At 50.6% G+C, this 25,863-nt stretch overlaps 9 protein-coding genes across 9 annotated transcripts; 3 read left to right on the forward strand and 6 right to left on the reverse strand.

The window, feature by feature from the left end:
* Window positions 1-20: 20 nt before the first annotated feature.
* Window positions 21-4,536, reverse strand: AFUA_7G01150 (LipA and NB-ARC domain protein; the record flags this gene model as incomplete). The annotated part of the gene is made up of 5 exons (XM_741724.1): window positions 21-1,795; window positions 2,576-3,273; window positions 3,335-3,539; window positions 3,590-4,094; window positions 4,123-4,536. 5 exons carry the CDS (start codon window positions 4,534-4,536, stop codon window positions 21-23), a joined length of 3,597 nt encoding a protein of 1,198 aa, XP_746817.1.
* A 574-nt stretch (window positions 4,537-5,110) lies between these two features.
* On the forward strand, window positions 5,111-6,886 carry AFUA_7G01160 (cytochrome P450; the record flags this gene model as incomplete). Its single annotated transcript, XM_741723.1, has 4 exons — window positions 5,111-5,122; window positions 5,284-5,536; window positions 5,584-6,193; window positions 6,250-6,886. The coding sequence occupies 4 exons, from the start codon at window positions 5,111-5,113 to the stop codon at window positions 6,884-6,886; spliced, it is 1,512 nt and encodes a 503-aa protein (XP_746816.1).
* A 2,868-nt stretch (window positions 6,887-9,754) lies between these two features.
* AFUA_7G01170 (SRR1 family protein) lies at window positions 9,755-11,076 on the reverse strand. Its single transcript, XM_741722.2, has 3 exons — window positions 10,809-11,076; window positions 10,102-10,758; window positions 9,755-10,058 (listed from the first exon to the last, which is right to left on the reverse strand). Exons 1-3 carry the CDS (start codon window positions 11,063-11,065, stop codon window positions 9,935-9,937), a joined length of 1,038 nt encoding a protein of 345 aa, XP_746815.2. The 5' UTR covers window positions 11,066-11,076; the 3' UTR covers window positions 9,755-9,934.
* A 1,443-nt stretch (window positions 11,077-12,519) lies between these two features.
* AFUA_7G01180 (putative extracellular lipase) lies at window positions 12,520-14,698 on the reverse strand (the record flags this gene model as incomplete). Its single annotated transcript, XM_741721.2, has 5 exons — window positions 12,520-13,771; window positions 13,828-13,999; window positions 14,054-14,126; window positions 14,171-14,319; window positions 14,367-14,698. 5 exons carry the CDS (start codon window positions 14,696-14,698, stop codon window positions 12,734-12,736), a joined length of 1,764 nt encoding a protein of 587 aa, XP_746814.1. The 3' UTR covers window positions 12,520-12,733.
* Window positions 14,699-15,333: 635 nt separating this feature from the next.
* On the forward strand, window positions 15,334-17,520 carry AFUA_7G01190 (putative MFS transporter; the record flags this gene model as incomplete). Its single annotated transcript, XM_741720.3, has 10 exons — window positions 15,334-15,600; window positions 15,650-15,740; window positions 15,786-15,861; window positions 15,916-16,007; window positions 16,051-16,157; window positions 16,206-16,406; window positions 16,459-16,578; window positions 16,625-16,864; window positions 16,909-17,241; window positions 17,304-17,520. 10 exons carry the CDS (start codon window positions 15,334-15,336, stop codon window positions 17,328-17,330), a joined length of 1,554 nt encoding a protein of 517 aa, XP_746813.2. The 3' UTR covers window positions 17,331-17,520.
* Window positions 17,521-17,789: 269 nt separating this feature from the next.
* Window positions 17,790-18,940, reverse strand: AFUA_7G01200 (A4/G1 family peptidase; the record flags this gene model as incomplete). The annotated part of the gene is made up of 1 exon (XM_741719.2): window positions 17,790-18,940. The coding sequence occupies exon 1, from the start codon at window positions 18,621-18,623 to the stop codon at window positions 17,790-17,792; it is 834 nt and encodes a 277-aa protein (XP_746812.1). The 5' UTR covers window positions 18,624-18,940.
* Window positions 18,941-19,675: 735 nt separating this feature from the next.
* AFUA_7G01210 (hemerythrin domain-containing protein) lies at window positions 19,676-20,603 on the reverse strand. The gene is made up of 2 exons (XM_741718.2): window positions 20,276-20,603; window positions 19,676-20,223 (listed from the first exon to the last, which is right to left on the reverse strand). The coding sequence occupies exons 1-2, from the start codon at window positions 20,519-20,521 to the stop codon at window positions 19,792-19,794; spliced, it is 678 nt and encodes a 225-aa protein (XP_746811.2). The 5' UTR covers window positions 20,522-20,603; the 3' UTR covers window positions 19,676-19,791.
* A 201-nt stretch (window positions 20,604-20,804) lies between these two features.
* Window positions 20,805-23,134, reverse strand: erg9 (bifunctional farnesyl-diphosphate farnesyltransferase/squalene synthase). Its single transcript, XM_741717.2, has 4 exons — window positions 22,771-23,134; window positions 21,618-22,677; window positions 21,385-21,567; window positions 20,805-21,334 (listed from the first exon to the last, which is right to left on the reverse strand). The coding sequence occupies exons 1-4, from the start codon at window positions 22,836-22,838 to the stop codon at window positions 21,230-21,232; spliced, it is 1,416 nt and encodes a 471-aa protein (XP_746810.1). The 5' UTR covers window positions 22,839-23,134; the 3' UTR covers window positions 20,805-21,229.
* Window positions 23,135-23,396: 262 nt separating this feature from the next.
* On the forward strand, window positions 23,397-25,583 carry AFUA_7G01230 (DnaJ domain protein). The gene is made up of 5 exons (XM_741716.2): window positions 23,397-23,665; window positions 23,724-23,767; window positions 23,827-23,920; window positions 23,974-25,022; window positions 25,079-25,583. Exons 1-5 carry the CDS (start codon window positions 23,560-23,562, stop codon window positions 25,226-25,228), a joined length of 1,443 nt encoding a protein of 480 aa, XP_746809.1. The 5' UTR covers window positions 23,397-23,559; the 3' UTR covers window positions 25,229-25,583.
* Window positions 25,584-25,863: the final 280 nt, after the last annotated feature.

Raw genomic sequence — 25,863 nt, forward strand, 5'->3', positions numbered from 1 at the left:
TATCGAAACAGCATAGATTCTCAGCGGACCACGTAGAATCCATTCATAGTAATTTGTCGGTCTCGCATCTCTGCTGTAGGAGATCTCACTCCCAGCCAATGCAGTGGGACCCGTTCAACGACCTTCTGGCCACGCGCCCATATGTTTTCAATTCCTTCTTTGGCACGACCAACAACTCCGGCTTCTCTTTGACTGTCTGGTCCCCAAGCTGGATGATCCAGGACGTTCTGGGCGTACGACGCGTCGCACGCATCCGCCAACATGGCCGCTTCAGCCGCGGCATTTCTGGCTTCAAGCAATTCCTCCTCAGTTATTCCGCAGGGCGGCGGCATATCGGGCCGAAGAAAACCGAGTACACGTACCTCGACGCGGGACTGAACGGGTAGTTCAACCTCCTCCAGGAAGCGAACGGTGGTGACGCGTTTCATCACCTGGGACATGTTCACATGCGTCTGCTGAGAAAGATCTAGGTTGCGGATGGCAAGGATGGCCTGATACCATTGAGAACCTGTCCATTCGCCATTCTCTCTGGCGAATAGAAGTCGCGCCCAGCCGAAGAAGAAACCATGTAGCCGGTCCAAAATCAGATCGGGAACCTTACTGAGTCGCATCCGTTGCATGTCATAGACACTTTCTCCTTGAATGGCTTCAGCTCGCGCTTTGAAGCTCATGGGGTATGGCGGACTCGGTCCTGTCTCTAAAGAGATCGCTTCCTGTTGACCGCGGGCCATTGCTGCCGCAGGGCCCTGAGTACTGTCGTCATCGCTTGATCGCATGGACATGCCAATCCCGTAGGCTGTCTCAGCAGCAGTCTGTGTGACCCAGGAGGGCTTAAGAGGTTGAATTGTTGATTGTACGAGCGATGTGGCCGGGTTAATAACGGTCTGCGCCGCTGTCTGCGCGTATAGCCCCAGCACCATCGCACCCACCTCCAATGGGAGGGTAGCCAAACTAGCGCCCCGAATCGAGCTCGGTTCAAGAGAGGTGGAAAGAATGCGAAACACTGGACTCGTACAAAGAACCTTTTTTTTGGGGCCCTGACAAAGTACAACCTGAAAGTACCCGTCGCCGGCCTCAGCAGGAATCCGTGCGACGGCCGTCTCGCGCAGGCGATGTGTGTCGCGCACACGCGACGGAGCCTTTTTCAGAAACTTGGCAATGTCACGCTGCCATGCCCGCTCGTCGTTTGGCTCTACTTGGTCGGAGCGCAAGGCCAGAGTGGGTGTGATGTCCAGCCAGTCATCCGTCAGTCGGAATAGAGCCTTGGCGCGCATCCCCGTTTTTCCTGTCCAGCCCTTGTTCTGGAGCCACAAGGAACGGTCGGGAGGTAAAGGGGCATCAGAGAAGATAGAAATCGTAACAGATGTGGTGCTGCCACGATAGAAGACCACGCCTTGTGAGTGGCGCAATATGGTAAAATGCTTGTTGGACTCTGCAGGACGGCTTATGAGTCCACCCAGAAGATATCGGGCTTCGCCAAAGGCTTTTTGCATAGTTACTGAAGTGGATGACTGAGTAGTCCTGAAATCCGATGGAGGAATCATGTCCGTTGCAGCGCGCTGGACTGAGGCGGAAGTCCAACCATTGCTATTGAAGTTCCTCTCGCAGCGACTAGAATAGGGGTCAGCAATCGTGGCAACGGATGCTTTGGACCTCAATGGTGGGCGCGGAGGCATTGGAGGCGGAATATCCAGCGACGAGGCCGTCATTACGTCGCTAATGGTCGGACTGAGTGGTTGTGATGAACATCTGTCACCATCATTCCTATAGCTTTGATGGAGATTGGGATTGGAGACTGGTTTCCGTCGGATCCGGGACTGAGGAGGATCCGGGACATGGAGAAATAATTCATCGGCGAGAGTCATGATGTTCAACTATAACAGAGATGTAGTAGCTAATGTCGATATAGAAGCACACTCTGTGGGTTGATCGATGAATGTTTGGATCCTGTAGTCCTGTTGAATGATATGACGGAAGAACAAAGTGGATGATGCGGATCGGGCGAGGGACGAAGCGCATTGGATAAGAACTGCTTAGTAAGCTTATGTTGTGCATAACTCCAAGGTATATCCATGAACGTCCAGCAAAGCTTGCCAGATATTTCTGAAATATAGCGTAAATTCAGTTGATCAGGAGCAAATTAATACATTCAGCATTGCTGACGCTAGATTTCATGCATCTCCAGCGGCTAACCAGCCAATCAGACAACGAGGTTGAACGATATCGAAAGCTCAAAGCCGACCTGAAGCCTTCGGTAGAAACGCAAATGAATCAAATCGAAGAGAAATATCAAAAGCTCTGCTGCTAAGCCAGCAATCAGAACGTACCAAGCTGGCTAAGCGAGTGGGAGAAGGCGCTGAGCGTGTGTACTGAACTGAATATGACGCAACATGCGGCAAGACATTTGTCAAGGTGAGGCAAAATGGCTTTTCCAAGATCTGTGTCTAGCCCTTGCTGGTCATCTGATGATAGAAGAATTGCCTCAACCAGGGTATTTAAAGCGAGCAAAGCCCTTATCTGTCTTTCCCTTGGATCAATGCGATCCCTGGCCCAGGCATGTATGAGGGGGTGCAACCGGAAGCTCTTGAGGTCTTCGTCATAGCCGATGAGGGAGAGGGTGTATAGCTCACACAGAAGTGGAAAAAACTGACAATATTGAGAATATCGATAGCATCCTGGCTCGTGCTCGTCTGTTTCCTATCCAGATGTTCGAATGAAAGGTCGAAGGCAGAGTAAATATCTTCTCTGGCACTGCCGGAGGCAATAGAATCTTTTTGTTTGCGCTTCTTTCGGTAGTACTGATAAAAAGTGAGATAGTCTTCAAGGCTGCAAAGTTTGCAAGATATTGCAGCCCCGGCCTGCTTTATGGCGAGTGCCAAATACCCCAAGACATTAGCAATCTCCTTGCCTCTCGTCTCTGTCGACTTATCCCATGGGGTCGAGATTCCTGCCGAACTCAGGAGTAGATGGAGTGCTTCTTCCTCTCCAAGCCTTCCAAGCTCTATGCTCCCTACATTCCCATACCGTTGAATTTCCCGGTTCCTCGTGGTCACGAGAATGTGCCCTCGATCTCCGGGAGGAAACAAGTTGGGAAGATGAAGGTCAGGGTTATCTGCGTTATCAATGATCAGCAACCATGGCTCGCGAGCTTGTGAGAGGTAATGTTTCCCAGCGCTTTCCGTGCTTGCCAAACCCCCTATCTTGCCGATGTTGGCATAGTATTTGGCTGCAAGGGCCTCGGATGTCGCGTCGATTGTAAAAATGCCCCAGTAACTACATCCAAAGTCACTCGAATGGAAAGACGGAGATAGGGATTTATGGGGCAGTCCCCTACCTTTCGCGGGTGTCAGAAGCGAAATTTGTGCACTGCTGACTTTTCCCCGAGCCTGCTATGCCATGTACGATAAGGCGCCTCTGGCTCTGTCTGATGAACTTGGTGTCTGGCAGAAGAAGTGCCTGTCGAATCTGCTCCCTGATCTCTTTCCTCCCGATGTAGTTTACAGAAGCAAGGGCGTATAAAGGTGCTGATTTCGCACTTCCTGTTTGGAAATGTTTTTTATAACATGGTCTGCGAGCTTGTCGGGCAGACTGAAGTGAAACCCAGCCATTTCATGGGCTTCATTAAGCCGAGCTCGCGCCAGTGCATCCCTGGCCTTCTTCCAGCGATCATTAATCACACCGGGTGCCTTCAAGCAGCACCGTTTCAGCGTCGCAAGCACCGTAGAGTAAGATGGACTCCAATCTAACAACTTCACCATTCTTGAGTGCGTTGCGCCGACAATTGCATATTTTGGGCTCTCGTAGATAGCCGGAGCGGCGGAGGCCGGTTCAACAAGGAAATCATGATAGCCTCCAAAATCGGTCGGCATCCCTTCCCAGAAAAAGGTAGTATAGAACTTTCTCATTAAAGGGGCAAATTGATCAGTAATGGATTCCAAGCTCTGGAGCTTCTTCGGGGGTGACGATTGTGAATACCCCAGTCGTTGAGCGCGGCCATCTCCGACCCCGGAGGATTCTAGAACAAGCCGGTTGGCCAAGTTGATATTGATGTGCGGTGTTCCAAAGAACAAGATGGCAAACGTCGAAATAAAAATCTCATTCAGATGAGCAACCAGAGGAGACGTTGAATTTGCAGAGTGGGCAAGTGCTTTCTTGACAATTACACCTCCCAGTCCATGGCAGACAAAGATTATCGGCCGGGTTCGACAGTCCCCCAAGCTTCTGTCTGTCTGCTTCAAGATCCGCAACTAAGGTCGTCGCAAGACTTCGGATTTTGTCTACAAATCCGGGCCAGTCAAAACGGCAGGAGGAGGATTCGTATCCGAAGGACAGAACTCGCGCGTGGGGTATGTGTTTCGGGATCAAGTCTTTTAGCCAGAGCGTCCCAGTCTCGGGACCACTCCACGCGGTTATTGAGTCTCCATTCAATCCGTGGACGGCGACGATACTAACAACTAGATTGTTAGCTGATTTGGCCTGGCTAAAGGCTGGTATCGCCTGTTCAAGAGACGCTGATACTCGACCGCACTCTTCCATTCAGCTTCCGAGTTAGTTTCGTGGTCTGGGCTCAGCTCATGCAGGTGAAGGATCCCCAAGGACACAAGGGCCATTTTGCCATAAAATCAGAGCCATATGAACTCTGGAGGGATAGGAAAACAAGCAACAGGTATACATGGAGTCATGGGCTGTACAATCATACATCCCAGGCCACATAGATATACATGTCTTAGGCCTCCATGGGAATTCCACTAATGCAGTGCTATCCGGTTGCAAACTTGCAGTTTAGTAAGGTCTCAGAAAAGGCCGACAAGGTCTTGGGATATGTAGGGTCAATTTGAGACCCCGATGAGGCTTTAAGCCACTATACAAATATAGTAAGGTGAAGAACCTCAGTAAGGTCCACAGTCTTAACTATACTCTTCATTGGCTACCGAATTTACCACCTCAACATTGGGGTGATTAGGGAGTAGAGAGATAGAATTGAGGAATTTCTTTTTAGAATATCATAGAGAAGTACAGAAGCTCATTAAGGTCTCAAACATATTCCCCCTCCCCTCTACTAGATGACTAGATATGCAGGTTCCCCTTTTTTCAGCAGGTCAAAGACAGAATGACAAATACCGTACCTTACACAGACAAACAACACATGAGTTGTTTACTTCTTTATCTTGTTGATCATAGGGCATGCATTTTATCACATTGTAATAGCACGATATAGATCTTTCCAGGCAAGCAGGGCAGAGATGAACGGACTTTCTGGACAATTCACCTAACAGTCAACAGGACATTGCATTCGGACATCAACACGGCTGTGAGCTTCCTCCAGAGCTGACGAAGAACTGGCCCCTGGGGCTCGATCGGATCAAGGAACTGTGGACGGCAAATACAGAGGGCCACCTCCTCGCATTCTTGTGCTCTGTAGCAGAGAAGTATGAGCCCGGCAACAGCATCACTCAATACTTTTTATTCGGTCCGAGAGCCTTTCACATTTTGCAGCCAGAGAGTGTGGAGGCGATTCTTTCTACCAATTTCAAAGGTTTGCATGGCTACCTGCATCAGTTCTACCTTTCTCACGCCATCTAGACTATGGCTTTGGTGCACGAGCAGCTATATTTGCTCCACGTCTGGGCAACGGCATTTTCACTCAAGAAGGTCCCGCCTGGAGACATTCTCGAGATCTTTTACGCAAACAGTTTTCTCGAGTCCAGAATCGCATTCTTGAACATTTCCACGAGCATGTTGACAACATGGTAGCTCGCCTACCATTGGATGGAGTCGTCGATCTTCAACCACTATTCTTCAACCTGACCCTCGACATAGCGACAGCGCTTCTATTCGGAAGATCAGTGTACAGCTTATTGGCCGGTATTGATCAAGACGCCGACAATGGGCTCTTTGCCGAGGGCTTTAATATCGCCCAGGACGGCCTAGCAAAGCGATTTCGTATCGCACCCTGGCACTTCCTCTACAACCCTCCCGGATTTCGAAAAGCTTGTGGCGATGTTCACCGATTTGTCGAACAGTACATCGATCAGTTGGACTTGGAAAATAGCGAGGACCTGGATGATAAAACTTATGGCTTTATCAAGCGGGTAGCACACGAGTCTGCCAGCCGACAGCATCTTCGCGATCAACTACTCAATGTGCTTCTGGCAGGAAGGGATACCACAGCCTGTTGCCTTTCGTGGACATTGTATGTGGCGCTAGTCGAGGAATTTCACTGAGCTGTCATTAACTGTGAGTGAACAGTCGGTTACTTGTTCACCATGAGCAAGCAATGATTCGCCTGCGAGAGGAGATAGCCTCGGTGATGGGGGACTCTGCGCATCCAACGAAGGAGCAAATCAGAAAGATGCCCTATCTCTCCTGCGTCATTAAAGAAAGTAAGTATTCCTTCCCTTCAATTCCGTCTCCTGTGACTAAGGAAGTGAGGTCTTCGTCTTTACCCCCCCCCCCCCCCCCCGTTCCACTGAATAACCGTGAAGCCATTCGGACAACGATTTTACCTACTGGTGGTGGCCCTGACGCAGATCGTCCCATACTAGTCAGGAAAGGGGAGCTCGTTGTCTTTTTTCAATATGTAAATTCGCGCAAAAAGAATATCTATGGTCCTGACGCAGACTGCTTCCGTCCGGAGAGATGGGAAACGGGCGAGCTGGATCATATTGGGTGGGCATATTTTCCTTTCAACGGAGGCCCGCGGCAGTGCCTTGGGGAGAATTTCGCCCTGATGGAAGTTTCATACACAGTTGTGAGGCTATTGCAGACCTTTTCATCCATCATCCTGCCAAAGGGGCAGCCGATCGAGCCTGTTGGGAGCGAAAGACAGCGCCTCACTCTGGTTCTTTCAAGTGCCGATGGTTGTAAGGTGCAAATCCATTCCTGATAGCACGGTGCTGCCTTAGCAAGAACATCTCGCTAGGAAACAGTCTCATGGGTCAAGCAGCACTTTTATGATTCCTCCGCAAATTGTGTCCCTTGCATTGTTGATTACGACGCTGTATAGTATATGTTGGGAAGTCATATTTTTGTAGGCATCTCGACAGAATCTCTACCGGTCAAGGCCTTTTTTTCAATGATATTCATTACTACTGGAAGCGAATTGCTTCCAAGATATTTGCCCTGGGATGGAACAAGTACAAGAGATGGTGATGCCTGAAATGATCTTTTGTTTTTCCTCTACTGTAGATAGCCGGGAGGAGAACAGTCAATTCGCTTCTTTGGTACATGACTTAGCCCCCCCTCTCCTTACCTTCCTTTATTATATCTAAGGGCGTCATACTAGTGATGCACCGGCCCACCCTATTCCGTCCCGTCGGACGTGTTTCGCACCAGTTGAAGCACTCTGATTGTCTCATCCCCTGACACCTGACCACCTAGCTACTTCGTTTGGCCGGGCAACTTGGTGGTTTCGGGTCATGCGAAGAGTACTTGAGCCGCTGATGTTCTAGATTCCCTCTACTCTGCGCTGTGGACTGGTATTTCCATCATCTTGCATGTGATGCAATATGGAGCATTGGAGACAAAGACGAAATTCTGGATGATCTCGCACTTGTCAAGCAGCCAACAGGTCCAGTTCTTTCCCAACGTAGAGATAATACAAGCCACGTACCAAGTGAGATCGCAAAGTCGACATATGCTACGTAGATGTGCAGAGACGTTCCAAAAAAAAAAAAAAAAAAGCCAGACTTTGGGGGAGGGTGCGCCGCTAATATTCTTCTATTTCACTACTACGCTCACACGGGCCTAGAGTCGATTGGTCCCCCGTATCTGTAAGGAGAAGATTGTGTGCCCCTCGTGAACGAGGGAGATCAATGGGTCTCCTGAAATCGAAGTGCGTATCTCCGGGCCGGATGCTTCTCAGAAGATCCGTGGCCTGATACACTTGGCTTTCGTGAAGTACGGTCAACGCCCTTTCGTGTCTGGCACGAATGGCTTCGGGTGCCTCCCGAGAATAGCGACGGATGGCGGAAATCGCAGTTCGGAAGCCTTGCAGGCTGGGATGATTGAACTTGCACATTCCCCTGTGATCTGCAGCAATGCCGCATCTTTCGGTATTTTCAAGTATCGGCGCGGCACTCGCTTCCTCCACGATCAGATCCTTGGTATACTTGAGATCCGTCTCCTCCTCTTCCCAAAAGAAATAGATGCGAAACTCGGCCATGACAGGTGCAAACTGGTCGGAAATATTCTGAAGGATTTCGGATTGCTCCTCAAGCGCTTTTACAAGACGGGTCGCAAAGTTTGCGGCTTTCTTTGGTATTGCAAGCTGAGCAATTTTTTTTGCAAATTTGCAAGCAGTCGAGCTTTTCTTGACCCGTGGTATGGTGTTTCGAAAAAGAGAATCCAGTAGGTGCTGGTATAGATCGATTGAATGTGAGCGGACCTGGGGCTCTTTCGGCTGGCGGAGTAAGATAGGGCCTGCAACTCGGTTTGTTAGCCGTAAGCGGAGGACAGTCATTCGGGGTAGGACTAGTTCAGCGTACTCTCTTGACTATAACTTCTCCAAGGGAGTGGCATATGAAAATTATGGGTCTCGAAGTTGCCTCCCCCAACTAGCGACGGTGTACCATGAGTCGAAAAAGTCAAGCAAACGACCGTAGCCGAAAGAACAAGGAACCCACCTCTCGATCAGCTATTAGGTTAGATACAAGAGTCTGAGCATGTCCCAAAATTCCGTTTGCCCTTGTTGGGCCCGTGATGGACGACACGTTCGCGTTATAGCCCCAGGACAGGACCCGTGCCTTCGAAACATACTTTGGCAAGAAGTCTGGGTGACTTAGCCAGCATATGTTCTCTGGTCGAGCTGTCCACGTCTCGACGGCATGGCCGTTTCAGCCGTGGACCGCAACAATACTTTATGACGAGAATTGTTAGCTTTATCGCGCCGGGAGAAAGGAGGAGTGTTATTACTTACTCTACCTCTGCCGTTCCATCACTTGGGCAGTAAAGCTGCTGAATCACAAGCATTCTCCGTGACATGTCCATAGCTGCTTACTCTCCTGGGGATACCTGGACACTAAGGTAGTATGCTTATCTGTTCATGGGGGGAGTTCACGCCATTTAAGTCACCTTCATTTTGGATCGGGTGCTGTAAGTAGGATCGTCCAGGGACACAGTTAGATGGTGCACTACACCTGCAAGTGCTCACAGATTTGCTCGCACAAGCATGTTTTCTATGGGGTCAAATTTCTTTGATTGATAATATGCAAATATCTTCATTGGCGGATGTGATGATCCGAAACCTCATGGTTTGTATCCAACCATACCTGGAAGTATTTCGCCACAAGGCTGGAATCGCTGCACCACGGAGTAACTTAAGAGAGACAGGATTTGCATTACGGCCCGCAAGCACTTATGTATTTGCGTCCATGTCCATGTGCTAGTAATAGGGAAGATGATAGGGGAATTTGTCTTACACCGTAGATATCAGCGCGCCAGTTGAACCACAACCTTGATAGCAACCCGGTGATTAACCGCGAAGTGACATATGATGATATGTATGATATGTTCCATAGCCCACAATAATGATGGAACACATAGGAGGTGGGCCATTGAAGTGAAACAGACGCTCATAGCTACATGTGAGCTGGGCTGGTGTGATGGAGCTTTCAGTTTCATCTGGCCAGCAAGACCTTGGCATACTCCGACCAGAAAATCCCCGATTTCTAATGTAAGACGAGACTGCATCCAAAGACAGCTAGACATATAGTAATAGTATCATTGAACGGGCCTGGGATAGGTAGAATAGCGAGGATTTCCTTGCTTAAATTCAATTACAAGCCTAGAACTTAGTATGCCTAGTGTCACTCAGTCTGGCTGAGTATCTTATCCCTAAGGCCATACAGCTTCTTTGAGTAGAGGCTGTAGCTCTGGTACATAGATTTCTCAGCCCAATATCCAGTTCCAGCTCATGATGTCTCCAGCACTACTTTCATCTCATATAGAGGGTCAAGTCGCCAAGACAATCGTCCATGTCAACAACGGGAGCCTGTACGTAATGGCTGACCATCTTGCGGACGCGTGAGGAATCCGGATCGGTGGTGTAGGGGCTAGAGCTGTCAGTGTTCGTGCGTTCGGCAGAAGTGCGGTTTTACATACCAGACCCAGGTTACCTGACCATTCCTCACACGCTGCTCCCACTTTGCGACGTCTGGCTCGGAAGGTCTGACGGTATTCCAAATCATCGCCGCGGGCCACTGAACATCGGCAATGATCTGCTTCACCGGCACGTTGGGGCTGACGCAAAAGACGAGAGTGGATTCGTCGACTGCAAGAAATCCCTTTGGATCGTCCAGCGGGGTGATGTCGATGCTTCTAAGTAGTGCGATGTCGACCTCGTCGTATGCAGGATCCTGCGCAAAACATCTGATTTCCTCGGTTCCGTTGTCTTGTCTTGCCTTCAGCGCTTGCACCATGGTTCCGACGGCGGCGTGCTGGGTGTGGGACCGTGCAGCACTGCGGGTGTTCAAGCGGCCCAAGGTGCCCAGGCCAAAGCAGACAATCTTGGTGATCGGACGGGAGAGGCTCAGAGTGGTCAGTTGCTTCTGAAGAGCGTCGCAGGCCTCGCTAGTCTGCCACACTTCGCGCTGGTTGTCGAATGCCATGCGCACTTCATGCAGCGGATTCTCGGGCTTCTTGTCGTTCCTGGTGTAGCAGATCGCAACGGGAGGTTGATCACGAAGGATCTCGTCCGGCACGAAAGGGTTGACGGTGGTCATAGCTTGGATGCTACAGTAGGAGATGCGGTACGAGTTCCTGAACGCCGGTCAGTAATACCTCACCTTAAGACGATGAGACGATCTTACGCCCAATCTGCACACCAGGTTGGGACCTTGAGGCTGTGCTTCTGAGCAACGCCATCCAGATCTGCAATGTACACTTCATCACGCCCCTGATCGATCTGACGACTGAGGTCTTGAAGAACCTCGCGAGGAAAGAGAGGCTGTCCCAAGGCATACACCTTGAGAATATGGCGAATCTTCTCCTCTGCAGTGATCCGCTGTTCTTCCTCCATTGCTATAGTGCTGGTTAAAGAGGACATAGTGGATGAAAGAAGAGACATTCTCTACGTCCGGTGTGTTTACTTGTTGAGAGGGCGGTGGGAGACGATCACTCTGGACCGTGAATATTCTTAGTCTTCAGTCACTTCACTGTCCTAAAGTACAAGCGAGAGGAGTTGGTCTGGCTGGCTGAGACTCATTTAAATAACCAACCCGTTCATTCACAAAGGTATGGTGTGGGAAGCTGTATCGCCTGTAGCTCAAAAATAGCCATATTCCTTCATGTTGGATCGACCCGAATCACCCTCCATCAGATGTTTGCTGCTCACTCTTTCTTACTCTCTGGGCTACACAAGACTCATTACTCGCATTGGTCTCACCGCCATCGTGGACTCATCATCCAGGCTGTGTACTCTCGTTCCAACAGGCTAATCATGACACAGCAGCCTCATTGGTCCGGGATGGGAGGACCATCCTATTAATATCCGAAACGGTGTCATTTACCTGGCAGGAAAACCAACGGAACTACTATATAGAGTAGAATTAGGGATATTTTTATCCCAATAAGCCAACTGTTGGTTGGTTTCATGCAAATTAACCGTGATTATTTCTGTCGATCGTCCATTTTGTGCTGCCTGTACTTCGGGATGCACGCTAATTCTTCATGCATGTCATATCCCGAACTTGCCAAAACCTCCATAAACACTGACTCTTCCAACAAATCCTCCTCCTCCGATTGGGCTTATTTTTCATTTATTAGGGGCCCAAAATCACACCCCTTTTCCCATATCGATAGCCAGGAAAATAGCAGCTGGACCATCCTCCGACGTGGCGACCCGATGAGTTGGCAGCGAACATGTGGGCAGTACCTCGGCGATTTTGGCTACACGCCAACGCATTTTGAGTTCATGGGCCTTGTCACTCAAGTTGTCCCCTGCATATGGCACACCGTGCCATTTGCTGACGAGTATTGGGATGCGTGACTGAGGCATTGGACGTGTCCTCATCTGCGCGGACTTCGTAGTATGTGTGTGCCTTGTCATCGCCCCGGAAACGCTTCATTGTCCAGTTTGCCTGGGACTCGCTCAGGTGGGTGTCGATAGGACTTATAGGATGGTTAGAAGAGGAGACTCAGGACTACTCATGAGTCGATTTCATACTACAGGTCTCTACATACAATGGGCAACCTTGGTGCGACGTGTGCCTGCATCACGCCCCAACAACGGCAGATATTCCGCCCCATGTCTCGCTGCATGGATTCTGGGCTTATCCGACCGTCTGGAACCTAGTACAAATCAGATATACTCCAAAATCGCAACATGTGGTAGATTACAAGTGTATGCGGCCTACCTAGTCAAAGTGGTGACTCTGTCAGGGTGATGGTGATTTCGCTACTACGTTACTACCTTACGGACTACATTGGGGTATACAGAACCCGCGTTGCTAGTTTGAAAAGTACCGCATCTAGATTGAAGGTATACAATGATCCCTACATTCCTCCCAGTATTCTAGAAGACGCCTCTAAAGTCCCATTCAATAAGCGACAAGTGACAGTTGTAAACGGTAGTCTCTAGATTTGAATATGGTTTAGAGAGCTGTCTGAGACCCACCACTGTGGCCGTTCAACCTGTAATGGTCACCAGGCTTGATATTTAGGAGAGCACAGTGCCTGGTGTTGCAGTCCCTTCTTATTTGCCATGTTTCTGGCTGTCGCTCTCCTCCGCTCACCTTTATTTCAAGTCCGATATACCGGCCTTGGTCCACCAAAAGTCACACTCTCTTCGACTCCATCTGTCCTCCACATACTGCGCCGCAACACCGGTACCACTCCCCCCAGCACGCTCATCATTCCCTTCTCCAAAGACCATAATCCTGCGTCCAGATGTCAGTGAGGCATTGTAAGGCTCCCACACTGGGCGATTGTTATACTTTCCCCCCACCGCATTCGGATCCCCAGCCACAATAAACGAAGTGATGTAGGCATGAAACGTCCCCGCGATCTCATCCTGACTGCTCGAGATTCCTCGCACCTCCGGATTATACGTCTCATACTCCATCTGATCACCATGGTTCGCGCCCCCCTGAACCGTCTTATTCAGCACCCAGCGATACAGAAACACGGGCTCCTCTTGTCCCGCCGAGGCGAGAGTCGCGGTCTGCCTCACCGGACAGACATATGCGTAATGACCGTACGCGGCTTCGACGCGCTTATACTGCGGTCCGACAGGTATGCTTCTAGTTTCGCGATATGGGGAGGACGGGTCCACCGCGGGGTCTGGGTAGAGCTCGTCGATGGTCCTGATATCTTTGTCCGAGTAGGCAGGGAGCAAGGTGCGGAAGAAGCTTGTGAATTCGGAAGACTGCGACATTGCGGACGGGACGTAGTATGTTCCTTCGTTTGTGTTGAAGCCAGTCAGGATAGGCATTTTGTTCCATTTCCCGGAGTGCCAGGCGTCGATTGGGCGGGTCTTGATCAGCTCGCCGTCGATGACGGGTTGGAAAGCCCAGCGGACGGAGGGGTTGTATCGGTCGAAGACGGTGCAAGAGGCGTTGATGATGGTTGAGGGCGGCTGGCGACGCAGGCAATTTATTATCTCTGATTGTGGCCTATCGGCGCAGCCGGCTTCTGTAATGAATTCTTGGAATTGGGTTTCGTGGATTTGGGCGTTGTATGCATGCACGGCGCGGGAGGTGGCTGCGCCAGATTCGAGAACGGCTCGGTGGAAGAGAGAGGTGCCGAGGTCGTAGTTCATGATATGGTGTGCGATCTACGTACGATTGATATCAGTGCTGGTCTTTGATTATATCTCCTTGGGCGCCATACCGAGTGTGCTCCTGCGGACAGGCCGATGAGCGTGACTTGCGAGGGGTCCCCTCCAAACGCTTCGATATTTTCCCGAACCCATTGGAAGGCAAGGATTTGGTCATGTAGTCCGAGATTGAGAATTCCCTCCTGCGCTGACACGGTCGAAGGAAGAAATCCCAACGCGCCGATGCTACAATGATTCCCTCAGCTGAGCCCGTTGATCGACCATTTCGCGACGACTCACCGATAGTTGAAGCTTACTGCAACGAACGGTTTCTCAGACCATCCCATCATAGATGCAGTATTGTGCATTGAAGCTGTTCCAGTCAGACATGCCCATGTTTGTTTGCAGATTCCTCACCTGTGCCACGGTTATATGCTCCACCATGCACGTACACCGCAACGGGTAGTTTGCCTTTTGCGCCATGAGGACGAAACACATTCACCGTCAGGCAATCCTCCGAAGTGGTGGCATTACCAGGAACCTTCAGTAGTTGTTTGCCAGGGCATCTGCTTGTTCAGCATCCGTACTGGATTCGATATGATAGATCGCTTACCGTGGCCCGAACCGACTCGCGTCAATGGCATCGTTTGAAGAGCCCACTGCTACGGCTCTGCGGAATCTCTTGTCTCCAGTCGGAGGTAGAGCATAAGGGATTCCTCGGAACGCATCGACCGGATGTCGCAAAGAGTCAGACAATCTGGTTCCTACGACAATACCTTGGCGAAGTTGGACAGTTGGTCGAGCAATGAGCTTATCAAGTACAGCGTTCGGGAGCCATGCTAGAACTCGGCTCTGCATGGAGAATGGTACATATCCCTGCTGTAGGATGAAAAGCAGGATGATAGGAAAGGCAGCCAGAAGTATGATTCTATGAGAGCGAAACATGTTGTCGGCAGTCCACCTTCAGAATTCAGACGCAGATAGATAATCACTTGAATATCATATCACCTCTTAGCAACTCATCACAGGGACTGTTACAATATCCCTGTTGCCCCGTCCCTCTCCACTTCCCCGCTTTGACGCTGATAGTGAGGCCCATGATGCTCGACTCCTCGCCGGAATATGCCTCCACTGTGGAACTACCCCACACGGCTTATCTTTGACAGCATTAATAACGTCTCCAACAGAGGTCATGATACGAGGCAGATCAGTGGGGTCATCATTCCGTCCTTTCAAGACTTTGATGCCATAGATAAGGTTGCGGACAACGTCCGTCTTCGTCAACGAGCAAGTCTTTTTCATCATGCTCATTGGTAATTGCTGCTATAGCGGTTTCAAGCGGCCTATGCCCGACTAGGTCTCCATTTGGAGTATCAAAATGCTGAACCTGATAGAATTCCCACTGCATCCTTCTGACAGGGGACTCCTGGAGCTTTCGGAGTAGACGCTGGTGTTATCATGCAGTCAACCCGTGTACTCCGAAGCGGGGTTACTTGATATAAGTACAATGGCAGACACAGTGGACAGCCATCAAGACTCAGGACGCGTGTCAGAGTATATCAGATCCTTACTTCATCGAAATGCAGCGCGAGAAGAAGAAACCTGACGACGGCAAGACCGACGCCATCCTCGCAACCGTCCCCGGCAAGGAAGATGACATTGAGAATGGTCACATTTCTTCGCTGGACGAGGCTGAACTTTTCCTGCGAGAGCATGGCATTTCACACTCCCAGCTTCAGGAAATGCTCGATGACCCCGCCAAATCTCGGAGGATTAGAAGGCGAGTTGATTTGATCCTTCTGCCTCTTCTCTGTGGTACATACGTTTTGCAATATATCGATAAGCAGGTGAGTTTTCCATGCACCATCCGAACAGACTACTTACTGAATGGTATAGGCTCTCGGCTACAGTGCAGTCTTTGATCTTTTTAAAGATGCCCACATCAACAGTGATGAGTATAGCTGGCTCGCCAGTATTTTTTACTTTGGTATTCTCCTCACCCTCCGCAATGACCCTCAGGCTGACGATACAGGCTATCTCTTCTGGGAGTATCCTGCGAATTTGATTGCTCAGCGACTTCCCATCGGAACGGTTATCTCATACTTTGTGTAGGCTTTTTTTATGTATGTAAACTCTCTATTTGGCGCACTGACACTCGCTAGTATTGCCTGGGGAGCCATTCTGATGATAACGGCCGGCTGCAACAATTTCACTGGCATGGCGATCTGCCGCTTTCTCCTCGGTTGCTTCGAAGGTATTATGATTACCACGCTGGCCGGCAATAGCTAACATCTTAGCCCCGATTACCCCCTGCTTCATGATGATTGTTGCCATGTGGTATCTGCGGCAGGAGCAGCCCTTCCGCGCTGGATGTTTCTACTGCTGCAATGGCATTGGATCAATGGTGCGCTGATATTCCTGGATCTTTCATAACATATCTGACAATCTCAAGCTTGGTGGCCTGATAAGCTTTGCTATTGGCCAGCTAAATGGATTTCCTGTCTGGCGAGCAGTATTTCTCATCTGCGGCGGGGTGACGGTGCTCTGGGGAGGCATTCTGCTGCTTTACCTTCCAAACAGCATTCTCTCCGCGAAGCGATTTACGATCGAAGAGAAGATCTTACTTATTGGAAGAGGGAAACAGAACCAGACGGTGTGCCACTTCCCTCAGTGCCAATGTACAGAATGCTCGCTAATCCTTCCAGGGTATTCTCAACCGCTCAATAAAGTGGTACCAAATCCGAGAGGCTTTCCTTGATCCCCAAGTCTGGCTCGTCTTCCTTTTTGTCTTGCTCAACGAGACGGCTAACGGAGGTGTGGCTAATGTACGTCTCCCTGCTGCATAGCGAGATCTCTACTCACGCCCTACAGTTCGGCAAACTCATCATCAAAGGCCTGGTCTCCAGTCCTCTCCTTGCAACAGCCCTCGGCATCCCACAAGGAGCCTTCCAGGTCTTCTTCATTCTTTCCGGCACCTACCTCTCCTCGCGATTCAAGAATATCCGCACAATCATCATGATCATCTACCTCTTCCCCACCCTGATAGGCGTCTGTCTACTTTGGCAGCTGCCCCGAACGAATCGCTACGGAGTCCTCTTCGGCTACTACATCGTAAGTCAACAACCCCTTTTTTTGGGTGCATACTAACCAAGCAGATCGCATCATACGTCACATCCCTCGTCCTCTGTCTCCAAATGCCGTCGAGCAACACCGGCGGCTACACCAAGCGAGTCACCGCAACGGCTCTCGTGTTCATCGCATACTGCGTGGGGAACATCGTCGGCCCTCATGCCTTCTTGGCTAGAGAGGCACCCGTCTACGAGACCGGATGCAAGCTCATTTTGGCGTGTGCGTTGGGTCAGATGGCGTGCACGGTGGCCTTGCGGGTGTTGTTGAGCAGACGGAATAAGCGCCGAGATGCTGAGGGCGTGGCTCCGGCGGAGGGAGACGCAGATGAGCAGATTCTGGCGGATCTGACGGATTTCGAAGTATGTGTGTTGTGTTGTGCTGTGTTGCATGCGAGTGGCGGCGCAGTTGCTGACGGTGGTAGAATCTTCGCTTTCGATATGTTTTGTAGGCTTGGACAGGATGGACTATGGTAGGTATTTGGGCTTTCTCAATCTTTACAGGGTGGATTTGGCTTTCGCTGCTCGGCTGTTGTGGTTGGTAGTTGTCGAAGCGAGGTCGTGTTCTAAATGGCTGTATCCTGCCCAGGCTGATAATTGGGTATAAGACAAGCGGTTCATTAATAGCCAGTGACAACTGATCCCTCTAATCAATATGCCAACTCTTACTAGCTGTCATTTCCACTCATCACCATTCTTCACCCAGCAGCCTTCGTGATATAAAGTAGCTTCTTCACAAGGTATACAGGGACTAGGACTTTGCTTGCACTTTGGTCCAGGTACAGGGATACTAATTGATTGATATAGTGTACTGGATGATGGCAACAAAGACAAGATACATGCGCCAAACTCCCCAGAATCGTCCTGCAATAAACTCCATACTCCATACCGCCGATACGAGCCGGGACTGGCTACCGGACATACTCGACAACAAGTTCGCTATCACTCACAATAGTCGTGTGCGTCTTGACCTTCCCATCCTGCTGGATATCAATGATCGTCGCATTGGTAAGCCCATACGACTTTCCTCCAGCCTTCGCCTCGCAGCCGGTAAACTCCACACGTCCAAAATCAGCCAGCGGCACCATCGTCGCCCCCGACTGGAAGTCCTCGACGATCCACTCCGCATTCTGGCCGGCCAGGGTGGCAGTCGGCGACGGCGCCTTCAGCGTCGTCGACACCGTCTGCCCACTCGTTTGGTTCTCGATGATGGCGACGCCCTCGCTGGGCGAGGTGCTCTCCACCTTGACGACGACGACGTCTCCGCGGTTGACGGCCATGTCGAACCCGTGCGCGCTGTCCGGGAACCACTCGAACCACGCGTCGTAGGTGTGTGCCCCGTTGGGGTCGACGTAGAAGTCCACGCCGGCTTGCAGGATCGCGTTCGCGTACGTGTCGCCGTCAATGCCCACCCAGGCGGAGCTGGCTTGTGCGCTTGTCACGCCGGCGACGGCCGTCGCTTCGGGCACAGTGATGGTCGCGGACACGGCGGTGTAGGTTGCCGAGGGGGGTGGCTGCTCGAGCGCGGCGCCGGACCAGTTCTTGCTGTAGGTGACTTTGGAGTCGGCGGTTCGGTGCTCTGCGTTGGGGTCTGCTTCAGCAGGGCTCGCTCCGGGGCCGTCCATGGGGTGGGACTGCCTGGCTAGAGCCCGGGCGCGGATACGCTCCAGGGACCGGCCGTTAGGGGCAGACAGGGCACTGCCGGCCAGCAGGGTGGCGGCGAGGATGCTGGTTTGGAACTTCATGTCGGTGGGAGGTAAGGTGATCACTGAACAGGGCTAACGATGCGGCTTTCCCGTCATAATCTGCGGGTGTGACTTGTGGCTTTTTAATACCTTTAATACCTTGGAGAGAAGAGTCGCATGCGGTTGGGCCTGTCCAGCAGGTTGAAAGTAACCTCATGATTATCATCAGATCCTTGCCAAGCTGACCTGAACAGTGCCCGCAAGCATTCCATCGCTACTCCAAATGATCATGTCCCGGACGGAATCAAGTATGCTCGACTACCAGGACGGGGTGAGACTTCAGAATCAAGATCTGCTTATCCGCGTGCGTCACTGGCAATCGAGCCACGCTGGATCAGCACTGCATGTCCGTTGCAAAGAAACAGTCAATATTCTCTGCTGACTTGATCCATGCCGAGTCTCGTCGTTTCGTCGTTTCCCGTCAACATTCTGTCCGGTCTTTAACAAGTATACATGATCAGGCTAACCAACCATCACAGGGACACAGTACGTAGACATCAATACCCACATCCTCGCGTCCAACAACCAAAAGGACGCCTTGCCTATGCCTTGTGACAGCCCACGTAACTGACGAGAGCATCAAGTACCAAACCTGCTAAAAGCGGGTTGGCCGCATTCCCGCCGCCGCAAGGGGGTACTTGTAACTGCAAACATTGACGCATGCCTTTCCCGGCTGATACTGTCCTGAGTACTCTGTATCGGATATCTTTTGCGAAAGAATGCAAAGTCATCTCGCATGGCCGACCGGAAACGTCGCACGAATAAACGCTTGACACGAGCAAGGAGATCTAGACCTACAGGCCGGCCGATGATGGCACTTGGCCAGTTTAAAGTTGTCTCTCATGACGGGATGGCGTCCATGGTACTTGACAAATGTTGATTAAAGTAGATTTCGCAGTAGACGGTTCCTTGTAGCTGAGACATGATCAGTAACGGTCGTCATGTGTCCGGCATAGGTCTCAGGAATGTTCCAAAACGTTCATCGAGATGGTCCGAATGACAGTCGAATAATGCAAATCCAATAGCAAGCATTGGCTAATTAAGCAATCAAGCCGCAGCGTAAGAACCGTGTATGCTGCTGATGCTTCCAAGATCTATCCAAAAACCACAAGACTTACCACAACCCAGCCAGCAAACACCCACACCCCTCAAAATCTATAAACGAAAATTACATAGGGAGCCTCGCCATCTCCTGTAGACTCCAATGCCGTCGCATATTCTCCGCCCCCAGCGTCCTCACCTCCTCATCCAAATGTTTCCACAGCACATCCCCAAACCCATCCATAAGCCGCTTCACCTCCTCCCGCTGCAGGTCAACCTCGCCACTCCGGCACTTGGTCAAATAATCCTCCAGCTTCTCCAGACCCTTGTGGATCTGCCTGTGCTGCGAGAGGAGGTCCAGTTCACGCCGGAACTCGGGCATCCGTTTCGCGAGCACAGGGAAGATGTGCTGCTCCTCGATCGAGTGGTGGAAGTCGAGCTGCGAGCAGAAGCTAAGCCCGGCCATAATGAGTTGGCGCGGGGAGAGTCCGCTGGGCTTTTTGCCTGTGCTGGTGCAGGCGTCTTGCAGTTGGTTCCAAGTTAAGCGGAAGTGGTTGTGCTGTTGTGGTTGTTAGTGGGGTGCAAATGGAATGATGGGGTACAGCGCGTACGAATTGGTCCATTTGCTCTGCCATTCGGTTGTAGGTTCGAAAGTCTTTTGGGGAGAGCGGGGGTAGAGGTTCATTGTTTCCATCCCGGTGACCGTGGGGGTCCGCGGATGCTTGATGCTTCTTCGGGCTCATTGTCGAGAATGGTTGATGCTGGATTCCTACAGAGAAAATCGATCTGTGGACGCGTCGAACTGAACTCAGGTGGTGGACAAAGGACGGGCCCTGGGAGATTCGCAGCCTTCTCATTGATGTCAAAGGATCTAATAAGCGTGTAGCCGAGAAGCAGTTGATACATTTCGCAGATAGAGGTTTTCTTCCTGTGATGTATATTCTGCAGGGTGGAGATAGAAGGAGTCGCTGCGAATCGGAAGCATCGACAAACAAGCAATGCGCATTACAAATCCCTGACAAATGTTCTAGGTCGTAAGTAGTTGTCCTCAGGAAAAGATCCTACGCTACGGTGACTGCTACCAGATCGAAATGATCAGACAGACCCACCACTTATCTACAGAGACCAGACGCGCACCAGTACCGATTATCGAAGTGTACATTCAGAATGCTAAACTACATAATTACAAGAATGTCCCAGATCCTCAATGGATGTTTGCCATCTCAATGTTCAGCAAAACTGAGCATTGCAAGACACACATCTAGTACGTCACTGGTCAAAGAGATAAATCTCCACTCAATATCAGCACTTCTTCGGCACAACCACAGTCATGAAAGGGCTGGATTGCAATTTGACATCCGTGCTAGGAAAAGGTCGAGTAGATCAACAGGCAAGAGCAGGGTAGGTAGACATGGCGGAAAGAGGAAGAAATTAAAGGGTGGTATTAGGTAAAAATATCTCTGCAAGACTGATGTGGTAAGTAAATAATAGAAACAGGGTCAGTAAGAATCTGGATATCAAAACAGCTTAGGTGAAGGTCATAACTCCGTAGCAGTAATACAAGGCTATAGCTCTCGGTCACGCAGATGCTTGGGTGGGCGGAAATTTCCCTTGCGGAGTTCCTGCCACGCAAGATCGAAGCGCGCACCAAAGTACCAAGCGAATCCAATCTGATGGCTGTTAGCAAGTAACAACACTTGCACCGAGCGATGGGACATACCATTACAATAGAAACGAAAACCACAATCACACCCATCAGAGCCATCATAAAGAGGACGTCTTTGCGGGTTTCAGCCTCCAGTCTGGCCTTCTCTTGTTCGGCTTCGGACTTTTGGCCCAAGACACGCCTGTTGGCCTCTTCGGCTGATTGCGATGGGAAGATGGTCTCGATAAATTTTTCGATCTGCGACTGTTAATACTTGGGACAAATGAAGACGAATGAAGGATACCAACCTTCGCACAAGCAATGCCAATCTCGAGAAAATTGGGATCCTTTGGGGTATTCTTCTTGTGAATCTCACGAGCATATCTACGGAAGGCCTCGTAAAGAATCCGCAGATTCTGTGTCGACTCCATCATCAACTGGCACGCCTCGCCCTTCTTGATTTTGATGTTACGTTCGAAAATTGCCGGGTTGCGGAAGCAAAGGGAAAGGGTAGCAATGGCCATGGACTGAGGGATGGCGCAGAAGTTGAAGACGCTCTGTTCACGCAGACCAGCAAGGTAAAAGAGACACTCCTCCGCATGTCTCAATGCATTCAGAACCATCTCTGAGCTACAGTTCAGTGCAGCCTCACGATTCTCCGGCTTGAAGAGATCCTCAAAGTTGGTGACGTGCTTGGACCAAATTTCTTTGGGCCAAAACTGACGACCGTCGTCAAAGTCCTCACGGACATCGCGAATGATGTTGGTCTTCTGCAAGAAAAGACCCATGGACTTGTACAACTCGGTACGCTTGAGCAAGGCAGGGTTACCGAACTCGGCCTCAACAAAGAGGCGAGTTGACCCTTCTCCGACCAGGCCAGCAACATACCAGCAATACAGGTCGTATTCCTCAACCGTCTTGACGCTTGCATCGTCCAGCGCAGCTTTGCGACAATAATCAGCCATGCCATTGCCCATCTTCTCCGTGATATCCTTGATAACGGCCTTGTAGGCAGGCTTCAATCTCTTGAACTCGGTGATGACATTGTGGAACTGAACCAGCAGTTCACGGTCCTTCTCTTCCGGCCGGTTACCCGTGAAGTTCCAGCCATCCTGCTCGAGGACGTCTTTGAATCCACGAAGAAGGGGTTCCTTAGTCTCCAAAGGAATTGAGGTGTCATCTTCGATGGTGTCCAGCCCACGGAGTGTCAGGTAGAAAATGCACATGGGAAGCAACAGCTCAGGGTGAAGCTCCTTGATCACCGCGCTGAAGCTCCGGCTTGTCAAATCCAGGAACTTGAAGCATGTCTTCGCTGTTTCTGACTCGTTGGACTCATCACGTTCATGGACAGGATTGTGCCATATCTTCCTATCAGCAAGGACGAGAGGGTGTCCGTAAGCAATGGCACATACACACTAAGGGCAAGGAGGAGGTGCTCATAGCTATAAGGCCAGGACCAACCATTGAAGTATCGACCTCAATTCTGAGGGATGGAAGATGTAGTAGAAAGCATTTGCTGCAACGCCCATGGTGAGGTATTTGTAGGGAAGAAGAGGACACGGGAAAGGAGAGGACGGAACGACGGATATTGGCAAGAGAGGGAAAAAAAAAATAGTGGGAATGTGGGGAACACAACAAGCGAATCAAAAAGAGCTATTGACACAATTAAGATGTACAACCGGAGAAGCGAGGAAAGAAATAGACCTCACTGAGAAGGAAGGTGGAGGAGAGTGTGAGATCCAGGAGGGAAAAAAACAGAGAAGAAGAGAAGAAAAGATGGGAGATTAATACACAGTATATCGAAAAGGGGAACAAAGAGGATATACACAGGAGTGGCTGAGGAGCTTGAGGGGCTGAGGGCCTGAGGCCTAAGGTTGTCAAAGGGAAATTCGAGGGAAACACGAGTCTTGGCGCCCGCGCAGAACAGGCTCCTATCATTACGCGTGTATTACACCCGTCGAGGTCCAACATAGTATTGTTCTTCCATTATTCACCCCTCTGCATGGTGTGGCTGGTGGTATTTATGACAGTACCTTACAGATAATACCCTGACAGATGGTTCCCCCACCATGACGAAACTGCTGTCAGAAAGCATCATCAGGCAGATAAAAATTATTATTGTCTTGGGTCAGCCGACTATTCTGGCAGGTTACGATCTGCTTTCCTCCTGATTTTCTCTGAAACTTCTCATCATTTGCGATCTTGCGGACGAACATATCACATTTCTGCCTTGATTGACTCCAAGTCAGCATGGTCGCAGACACTACCTACTACGATGCTTTGGGTGTGCCACCCACGGCCACAGAACTCGAGATTAAGAAGGCCTATCGGAAACTGGCTATTGTGACCCATCCTGGTGCGATTACTCCTATGCCTGCTCGGATTCTTGCTATCGATTCTGACTTCTTCCCTAGACAAGAACCCTGGCGATGAGACTGCGCATGCGAGATTTCAAGCGGTGTGTATACTTCAATATATGCAGTGTGATAAAGTTTTAACTCCTCTCGGCACGATCAGATTGGAGAAGCCTACCAAGTTCTCAGCAATGAGGAGCTACGAAAGCGTTATGATAAATATGGAAAGGAAGAATCAGTTCCGGGCGGTGGTTTCGGTAAGTTGCTCAGCTGTGATCGAGCTGTCGAACTATACTGATAGGCGATGAAGAGGACCCGGCCGAGTTCTTCAGTATGATCTTTGGTGGCAGCGCGTTTGTCGATCTGATTGGTGAAATCTCGTTGATGAAGGACCTGACCGCGACCATGGATATCACCATGCAAGAAATGGAGGAGGAAGAACTGGCGGAGGCCGCGGAAGAGAAACTCCATATTCACGATGAGGGGGTCAAGGCTGCCGCCGCGACAGGGGAAGCCAGCCATGCCGCAGGCACCGCAGCCCCGGGCCCAGGACCAGTACCAGCTGCAGCCGCGGCGGCGGAACCTTCAGAGAAGCCGGCCTCAACCTCCGGATCGAGTACACCCCGCCGTTACTTGGGACAACAGGCTATCATGGACAAGTCGGAAGAGGAGGCTCGGATGGAGGCAGCCGGTCTGTCTCAGGAGGAGAAGGAACTGCGCAAGAAGGAGAAAAAGAAGGGCCTATCTCGGGAGCAGCAAGAGCGCCTGGCTGCTTACGAACTGGAGCGAAAGAAGGCTCGTGAGGAGCGGGTCAACACTCTGGCGACGAAGTTGGTCGACAAGCTAAGCGTGTGGACGGAAACCGACAAGGGTCCCGACGTAACCCGTGCCTTTGAGGAGAAGATTCGCCTTGAGGTGGAAAACCTGAAAATGGAATCGTTCGGTCTGGAGATTCTGCATGCCATTGGTGCTACCTACACATCAAAAGCTACCTCGTTTATCAAGTCTCAGAAGTTCCTTGGTATCTCCGGTTTCTTCTCTCGGCTGAAGGACAAGGGTACTCTGGCCAAGGAGACCTGGACTACAATCTCAACAGCTATCGATGCGCAGATGACCATGGAGGAGATGGCCAAGCTGGAAGAGAAGGGCGGAGAGGACTGGACCGACGAGAAGAAGGCGGAGTACGAGAAGAAGGTCACCGGCAAGATCCTGGCGGCCGCATGGCGAGGCAGCAAATTTGAGATTCAGAGCGTGCTGCGCGACGTCTGTGATCAAGTCCTGGGTGACAAGCGCGTCAAACTAGAGAAACGACTCGAGCGCGCGCACGCCTTGGTTATTGCCGGCAATATCTATTCAAAGGTAAGCTCTTCTCGTTCGACCGTAACCATGTCACAGGTCGCTAAGCGAAACTATAGGCAGAGCGTGATCCCGAGGAAGAAGGAGACTACATGGCCTTTGAGCAGCTCATGGCTGAGGCCATGTCGAAGAAGGGCAAGGACGAGAAGAAAAAGAAGAAGGAAAAGCCGAAGAATGAGCATCACCACCACGAAGCAACCACCGCGTAGATACCTAGTCCTGTTCATATCCTTGCCATGAGGCCCGTTCTGCTGTGCTTGTGGGTTACCGCTGTCTATTTTACTCTCCTCTATTCGATTCTGTCCTTCGGGTGCTTGGATACGTGCCTTTACGCCTTCATGACCTGCTCGGGACTTTACATATTTGCGCGTACATTATACCAATTTTTAATGATAGATTGGGTGTTGGCGGCGAATGGTTTCATTAGATATCTGCTGGCCGCTTGATCGTCCAATATACTATGAGTATATATATATAGCCCGTACAGCCTCGTGATACCAGCTACTGATTGTCGTCTACATTCCTTGAAGTAGAAATTGCTATCCGTTGACCGGAAACAGAATCCCGTACGATCTTTGACACGGCTTTAGTTCGAATGGGCCCCAATATCATCAAATATTGACCATCCTGTATGTGGTTCCCACGACTGAGACACTGTCCCCCGCAGTGTTCGGCTTCGGTTGGTCTCCAGCTGTCAGCACTCCACCACACAAAAGATCAGTACTATCTGCTTATAATTCGAAGCCTGACTCTTATCCAATAAGAACCATATTGACGACGATGTCTTCCGGCTTAGGGCCATGTTTCTGAAGCAGGAATCATATCATACCATTTCCCAGCCTCC

This window comes from Aspergillus fumigatus, chromosome 7 (genome assembly GCF_000002655.1).
Source record: "Aspergillus fumigatus Af293 chromosome 7, whole genome shotgun sequence".
In the NCBI taxonomy this organism is placed as follows: Eukaryota; Fungi; Ascomycota; class Eurotiomycetes; order Eurotiales; family Aspergillaceae; genus Aspergillus; species Aspergillus fumigatus.